At 27.9% G+C, this 9,352-nt stretch overlaps 1 protein-coding gene across 1 annotated transcript; it reads right to left on the bottom strand.

Annotated features, from left to right (window-relative positions):
• Window positions 1-1,366: 1,366 nt before the first annotated feature.
• Window positions 1,367-1,720, bottom strand: LOC107882219 (CGG triplet repeat-binding protein 1-like). Its single transcript, XM_016800282.1, has one exon. It carries the CDS (start codon window positions 1,718-1,720, stop codon window positions 1,367-1,369), a length of 354 nt encoding a protein of 117 aa, XP_016655771.1.
• Window positions 1,721-9,352: the final 7,632 nt, after the last annotated feature.

Here is a 9,352-nt window from a genome sequence, read left to right as displayed (position 1 = left end):
ATTTATTTAATATTAATTTGAAAAATTATTTTGTAGTTAAAAATGTATAAAATGTTCAATTTTTGTATCTAAGAACTAAAAATTTAAAACAAGATTCCACGTAAGTAATTAATTCTGTTACCAAAAAATCTAAAAAATACATTTACACAGTTTATTTTTATAGTCATTTTAAGTACAAATTTGGACGAAATTACATATTAAAAACCTAGGATAACTATTTATTAGTTATTACTTATTTTGTTGTGATTGTATAATATTATTCGTGGGTACTTGAAACTTCTAAAGTATACTATTATATATCTATGATAGTACCACGGTTTTTTGTTGATGTATATCGCGTTATAAGTACCTAGCTAATAGATATTATGATATGATTAATTTGGAATTTACTATAGGTACCTATATATAGGTCAATTTTTTTTTTTAATACCATAGATAAGTATATAATATGTCTTATACCTAGACTGACATACCGTCTCCGCTCAGAATCGTTTTTCTTATACAATGATATTATATCATTGAATTCAAATTTAATACCATCCATTATACAGTGACCCACTTGTAACCTACTGTACAGCAGAGCGACATCCACTTACCCACCTTTTTTTAACATATAAATAACGTTATGTCTTTAATATAAAAACTACGTGCCTAGGTGTATCTCGCCCCACTGACATTTTTTTTAAAATCTATAAAATATGACTACTTAATGTTTTTGTTTTACATTGTTTTAAATTATATTCAATTATTATATTTCTTAATTATCACATTTTTGTTTTACGACTTAGATTATTTCCGTTGGCGAAGTATTACGGGACTTAGAGAATATCCGAGCAATCGCTTAGGTATTTTCTAATACACTGGTTTTTCTTCGTTAATTCGAATAATCTAATAGTATTTTAAATTCAACTTGGCTTATATTTTACAATTTTAAATAAATAATAATATGTTTTAAATGAGGCCCTTTTACGAAAAAAAAAATATTAAATAATATACAATGTGTTCCAGGGTGAAGTGACCGGCCAACGTCATATGAAAGTATACCAAAAATGATGAACAAATACCCTTTAAAGATTGAATCTAACTTTTAATTTTTTTAGTTATGAGCAAGGCTCGGAACTTTAAGCGCTAAAAAGTACTCTTATATGCGCATACATATGCGTTAAAAAACATCAAAATATGCGGTATAATATGCAGTAAAAAATTGGAAAATATGCGAAACTATGCAATTTATTTAACAAAATAAATTGTACATACAAAATTACAAATTTATATTAGGTACCGCGCTGCATCCCTTATGTGTAGCTGTGTCATCCTGTGTGTCATCAAACTTTAATCTTCTTGAGTTCCTACTAAAAATATCTTTTTAGGTGTATAACTGTAAAAATTTACGAAACTCTGTATTTTGTAACTTGTTCAGTGGTATATTAGCTGATATCAATGTTCTGCATAAATCCATATTAAAAGTTGATTTTTTCGACGTTAGATTTGTTAATAGTTGTTGGCTGTTTTGAGTTTTTTGATTTAATTGACGATCTATAGCGCGACGATGTTTTTCTGTTCTTATGTGTTGTGTAATACTGGATCGTCCTTCGGGATCAACTTTAACTTCGCAATGTTTACAAAATAAAACAACATTATCTATGGAAAACACATCTTCACCAAACTCAGAAATTAAAGATTTAAGTCGTGTAGACAATGATTGTTTATCTTTAGGCATTATGAAGTCAATGAAGTCTGAAAATATATTAAATAAAAATGGCACTGCGATTCTCGATGGGCGAAACACTAACTACTGACTAGTGTACTAGTATACTAACTGTACAATGAAGTCACTAGCACGCGATATACCTACGTAGTATTACAATGAACAGAAATAATAATGTTGTGTTTAAACTGATAACGACCTAATAACGACATAATTGTTTAGGAATTACGTACGATTTTCAATGTATATTTTATATCATGGTACAATATATTATTGCAGTGGTAAATTTCAAATTTGGGTAAAAATAAATACGGGCCCGTCGGCAGTCACGTATATCTCGTATCTAATATCTATCGTATCTATAACCTTGACTAATACCTACGAGTTCTCAGTACTATTATTATAGAGATTGTAATATTATTGTGGAGTGCATTGGGTATAACACGATATTATAAAATTTAGAATTTTGGTTGTCATAAATCTAATATTTTTTTGTTAAACTATAAAGTAAAAAAAAATGTTTTCGTAAAATCAATGAAATATGCAAAAAAATGTTCTTAAACCTAAAATATGCAAATTCACACAAAAATAACCTAAAATATGCAAAATTATGCAACAAAAATTTTTGTATTTGAAATATACGTACTATGATTCGAATTTGTATTGAATCAGAATTTCAATATGCACTTTCTAGAAAAATATGCAAATGCCTAAAGCCTTGGTTATGAGCAATTAACTTCTCTTTATCAAAACCATGCGTATCAATTATTTGTTTATGTATCTTCAAAACTTTACAACATTTTGACGTAATTTTATTTTAAAGCTATTTAATTGTCCTATTGACATACGCAATTAAACCAGAAATGTGCTAATTATTTTTATTAAATTTAAAAAAAGAATAAAAAGTTGGCAAAAATTAGTATTTTTAAAAGGAAATTGTACATTATTCCAAATAATTTATTATTAACTATGAGTTTTTGTTTTTTGTATCATAGGTAACAACTAAAATTTACCGAATAGTATAAAACTAAACGAATGACGACCAATTAACTGAGTCAATCCTAGGAAAACTAAGATTGTGACGATTAACAGGAATATATTATGAAAACAAAACTTTCAAGGTATTCTAGGTATATTAATGTGTTATTCAGTATAATTCAGCAGAATAATACAAAAAACAAAAAACCCATACCAAGTCATAAATTATTTGGAATAATACACGATTTCCTTTAAAAAATGCTAATTTTTGCCAACTTTTTTCTGCTTTTTTAATTTAATAAAAATAATTAGTGCATTTCTAGTTCAATTGCGTATTTTGGAGTGTTGATAGGACAATTAAATAGCTTTAAAATAAAAAAAAAATGCATAAAAATGTTAAAGACTTTTGAAAATACATAAACAAATGCGTGATATGTATGATTTTGATAAAAAAAGTTTGCCCATAACTTAAAAAATAAAAAATTTAGACCCAAAGGCTATTTCTTTATCATTTTGGCATACTTTTATATGACGTCGGCTGGTCACTTCACCCCGGAACACATTATATACATTAATATTTTTTTTTCCTACAAGGGCCTCATTTAAAACTTTGGCCCCTGGGCCTCAAAATGTCTTAATCCGGGCTTGGATCTAAAGCATGGGTCACCAAATGCCGGCCCGTGAACAAATTTTATCCGGCCCGCAGACAAAAAATAAAAACACATATTACAACATTCTAAAATCTATATATTCTAGGTGTTATTATTGTAAATTATTATTTTTGTTAAATGTTATTGGTTTTCACCGATTCACCGAAAACTGTTGATAAATTGGTCGCATAGTATATTATCTTATCTAAACTTTAATTGGGTCATTGGGTTACGTCTACGTAAAGTCAGTCAGTCAGTCGTTTACCTCCGTTGTATATTACATTGTAACTTTTTTCGTGTTATTTGCTTTGATTTATTTTTTCGATTTATTAAACAGTTAGGTTACGGTAATTTTTCAAATGTTTGTAATATTAATTATGTTCTTAATGTTTAAAAACAATAACAAATAATAAATTCGAAAATAATGTTCTCATTACATCCAATTTTAAAATAATACCTATTGTCCTATTATATGTTGAAAATATGTACTTAGCATTTTAATGGCCCGCGAAAAATTTTCAGATTCATAATGTGGCCCTCCAAAAATATTAATTGATGACCCCTAGGGTTCAGCTGATCTAAATCATTACCTTAGATATATACAACAACTATAGATAACCATCTCCTTTTTGTCATGGAAGTCGGCTGCCATTTGCAAAGCAGGCATTGTTTACAAAATAATATTATCATAGTATATATTTATATACATATATATATGTATATAAATAAATGTAAAATAAATGTAAACATTGGCTGCTTTATAGATGGCGGCCGATTTCAACATTGGTCACAACTGTAGTATAAATAGACGGCTATCTATCTGTTGTATATAATATCTATGAGCATTACGCTTTTACCCGAGAAAAATTACACACGAACAATTATTATATTACGCAGGAATGAATAAATCGGTACCTACCTACCTAAAGTATTTGACGGAATAAAAAAAATCGGGAAAGCATTACGTACACACGGACTTAGGTAATAATCCGGAATTTATTAGGTAGGTACACAAGAAAATTAGCTTGGCTGAATTATTTGTTTGGCCATCGGTCGAATTAAAAGGATGGCGATTCCATTTAGGTCAGAGTTGTTGTGGAAAAATTCAAGCTCTAGATTTGAGTAATGAATATAATCTAAATTCAGAAATAAACAATTACCTACCTAAAAATATTTTTTGGTCTCACTTTTTTGAAACCTGAAGATGCAGAAAACTGTTATACCGATGATATAAAAGGTATCAATTTTACCACAGAATAGTAAAGTAGAAACATTTACAGATTATATTTTAAACACGTCATATAATATAACCCCCGATTGTGGGGTTATATTATTAATATTATTAAACATTATTTATGTCATTCATCAAAATATTTTGAAAATTTTATCATGTATAGAAAATGATAAAATAAATATTTGATAAAAGTTTCAAGTATTACGATTATAAGTTTTTGAATAACGACAATACAAGAACATCGTTGTATGGGAATTTGTTATTTTACATGTGAATATCCAATGCCCAGCTTTAAAAGCTTGTAAAAAATTAATTTGATTTTCTTGTTTTTTGTTGAATGTAGGAAAACTTAAGGGTAATCTTGCATTAAAAATTCAAAGCTTATATAGTTTATATATACATAAATAAATATTATTTTTCTATGAATTTCTAACTCGAAATAATTTGCCATTTATTGTGATTTTGTTGAATTTTGTCAAAATATTAATTTCAGACGGTCATAAGAATTATTGTGAATTTACGCTCAACTTTTTTTTTAATATCCACTAACATCAACTTTTGAGGGACGCTGAATTACACTTTCTAATTTTTTGACAGACCGAAATTTTTTTATCGACAATAGTTACAAAAAACTAATAAAACTTACTCGTTCCTATAAATAGCTTAAAAAGAGTCGCAATATTTCGAAAATTGTATGGTGCTTAGAAACTGCTAATTTATTATTCATTTATTTAATCCATACGGACTTAAAGTCCAATAACAATATATAAATATAGTAAATCTATAATTATATACAATAACGTATAATATCATCTAATGACTATAAATTGACAATTCTCTTAAATTCACTTAAGTAACTCACAAATAAATCAACATTGTACCTAAATATTATTATCTTATTTTACAATATGATAAATTGGAGAATTAGACATTAAATTGGTTATTGCTACAGGCAAATAAAATAATTTTTACACATTTTAAATTACATAAACTTTAAAATTAATCATGGACAATAATTCGGGCTATCAATCAAATTATTGACTAGTTAATATAAAAAATGTAAGTCCACTGTTTAACTTCTTACTTAAGCTTAAAAATGTAAGTAATGACGTATATGGTGAACTTTATATACCTACTTTAGTTCTTTATATATTTGACAGTTTAAGGAAACAAACCGTAGAAATCTATTTTAAATATCCTCTAATTCTTTAACTAAACCTAATTGACAATGAGACCAAAGAGTAGATATTATAATATTATATTATAGACATGTATCAACTAAAATATAAACAATCAGTGAGATTTTCATCTATTTAGTCATTTTAGAGTTAAACTAAAAAAGGTGGGTAAGTGGATGTCGCTCTGCTATACGGTAGGTTATAAGTGGGTCACTGTATAATGGATGGTATTAAATTTGAATTCAATGATATAATATCACTGTATAAGAAAAACGATTCTGAGCGAAGACGGTATGTCAGTTTAGGTATAAGATATATTATATACTTATCTATGGTATTAAAAAAAAAATTGACCAATAATAGGTATCTATAATAAATTTCAAATTAATCATATCACAATATCCATTAGGTACTTACAACGCGTTATACATCAACTACAAATCGTAGTACTATCATAGATATATAATAGTATACTTTAGAAGTTTCATGTACCCACGAATAATATTATACAATCGCAACAAAATAACTAAAATAGTTATTCCAGGTTTTTTAATATGTAATTTCGTCCAAATTTGAACTTAAAATGACTGGCCAGCCGCTACCACCTGTGCCTGCATAATAATTTTATGATAGGTGCACAACAATAATAAGTTAACAATAATGAAATAACTGGCTATTCGAGCCAGACAATAATATTTAAATGGCAATAGCTAAATACAGCGCTTGTGGCTAAATAATAATAATAATATAACAGTACAAAATATGAATTAAATAAATCGCACTCGTGACATTATAACATAATAGTATTATGTGAAATAACGACGCGGTGTATCTTGACAAATAATAATAACAATATGCAAACGGCTATTAGAGCCGGCGGCGCTAACAATTTAATTTAATATTATAAAAAAAAAACAATAATGATATCCGGCTATTCGAGCCAGATCACGATATATAAAACAATATAATTTGATAATTGCAACTTAAAAGGCGATTCGCGCCTGCAACGCATAATATAATAAAAAGAACGATTTGCGCTCCTTTCGCGTTAACGGTAATTAACGGACTGACGGCTTAGGAGGCTGTGGTAATTATACATGGACCGGCTCGTCATCGGCGGTTTTACGTAATAGATAACAATAGTACAGCAGGTAAATATATATAATATAATACTTAAATTAGACAATAAAATTAATATGTCGTGTGTATGCCGTTCGGTGGCGGAGTGGTGGTACGAGGTAATATAATAATTATGAATATTTTGTTCGTTGGCTTGGACAGTATGATTTACCATGTCGAACGCTTTAGCAAGATCTAGAAAAATTGCCAAAGTTTTATTTCTCTTATCTAATGCATTATAAATAAAGCTACTGGCACTATAAAGAGCCTCTTCGGTACCTATGCCAGGTCTGAAACCAAACTGATTTTTTGATAATAACTTGTTTGTTTCTAAGTAGTTCAATAAGCGGTTTTTCATAATCTTTTCTAATATTTTTGAAAAATTACATAACATAGAGATTGGTCTATAATTATTAACTTTTTGTTTATCTCCATTCTTATATAATGGAATTACTATTGCAGTTACCTCTGGTATGTAGTCTAAAACCGAGCTTAATTCACTGCACAAGGATGATCTATCAGCTTGGTCTTGTAAATAATTATATATGTAGTTGATTATGACGTTATTTGTAAAAATTTCCAGTTGATTTGTATTAAAAGGTCTTGAAAGTTGATAATTGGCTTTTGTTATATGATCTATTAAGCAAAAGGCTTCTAATTCTTTATTAGTGGAATGTTGTGAATTAGTTATTATGTTATCTAATTCAATAATTAATTAATTTTCTCTTTGAAACGAGTCCATTAAAATATAATTTATACCATAAAAATATAGGTACCTACGATTTGTTGTTAAAATTTAAATATTTAAACTAGCTAATATTTTATGTGGATATTACCTTTGTAATATTACTGTACAAATGTATGATGTTTTAATACTCACAGTTTCTTCTTGTATTAAGTTAGCAATGAAACGGTATATTTTTTTTAGAATGAATTAAATTTAAAATATCATTTAAATAATTGTTAAATAAACATATTCACATACTTAAAATGTAAGAACAAGTGTTTGATTGACGGTTGTCGTAAGACTAAAACTGTATGTAATATGACAAACACGATATATAGGTATAATATTATATCACCTTATTTTATGCCAATGTAAGGGGGGTTTTTTTTATTTATTTTTTTTTTTTTATGAATAATAATAATACGTACTATGCATTGGGTGGCTTTTATCGATAAATTTTTTTATCTGTTGTACATGAATTGGCACATTTATTAATTTACCACTCTTAGGTAATTTTATTAAATATGAATTTGTATTTAATTTCCTTATTATAGGATATGGTCCATCATATCTATCGGAAAATTTATGTTTGCGTACTGGTATTTTTACTAATACCTGTTCGCCTACTTTATAATCTATGTCTGATCTATTTTTATCTTTATGTATTTTTTGATTCTCAAAAGCTTTTTTTAATATCTCGGGTATAGTGTCATGCACTTTTTGTAATTTATTTAATTCTTCGATAACTGAGTGTTCTAATGAATTTAGAATTACTGCAATGTCAAAAATTGATCTAGGTTCAAAACCATGGAGCAAATAAAATGGAGAATAACCAGTAGAATAATGCATTGCGGAATTATAAGCGTGTAAAACTATTTGTAAAACGTCGGACCATTTTTCATCATTTTGCATATATGGAATTATCATATCGATTTTAACTTGGTTTTGTTTTTCTACGCCTCCCTGACTTGTCGGTCTATAAGCAATACCTTCTGTTTTCTTAATATTTAAAGCGGTTAAAATGTCGGAAATTACTTTGGCAGTGAAATGAGTGCCATTATCTGACCTGACTACTTTCATTGCTCCGTAAGATAATAATAAATCAAGTAAGAATGCTGTTGTCGCTTTGGCGTCCGCATTTCTGCAAGCTTTTGCAACGCAATATTTAGTCACCCTACAAGTTGCTACTAATATATATCTGAAACCTCTAGAAGTCATTAAGGGTCCGACATAATCAATTGTTATATCCGAAAAAGGTATTCCATTTTCAATAGGATAAGTAAGCATTTTTCCTACTTGGTTTGATTTATCTGGTTTTCGTTTTTGACAAAGGATACAAAAAGTAACATATGACTTTATCCCTTTGTGCATAATAGGCCAATGGTATCTCGACCTAATTTTATTATAAACTTTATGGACTCCTAAATGAGCACCAGACATTTTATTATCATGAAAACGTTGTATTACTTCTTTGGAAAGTACTCTTGGAATCGCTAATACTAACTTAGGAATGCCTTTAATTATTTGTTTATAGTAAATTAATCCATTTTTATTATGTAAAACATATGATTTAGCATTCTTTTGCCATTTTATATCAATTAATTCGGGGTTTTCTAAAGCAGTTATTATATTTTTTAAATAACTATCCTGTGCTTGCAGGATTTTTATATTAACTGGTTCAATTAAGGAAACAATATTTGTATTTGGTTCATGTAATGCGACAGTTGTTTTGATATCCGTGTCATTAAAAATAAATTT

The sequence above is a fragment of the Acyrthosiphon pisum genome, chromosome X, assembly GCF_005508785.2.
Source record: "Acyrthosiphon pisum isolate AL4f chromosome X, pea_aphid_22Mar2018_4r6ur, whole genome shotgun sequence".
NCBI classification, from domain to species: Eukaryota; Metazoa; Arthropoda; class Insecta; order Hemiptera; family Aphididae; genus Acyrthosiphon; species Acyrthosiphon pisum.
This window is presented reverse-complemented; position numbering and strand designations above follow the sequence as displayed.

Coding starts and splice junctions, on each gene's coding strand:
- LOC107882219 (XM_016800282.1), bottom strand. CDS start 1,720: ATGCCTAAAGATAAACAATCATTGTCTACACGACTTAAATCTTTAATT.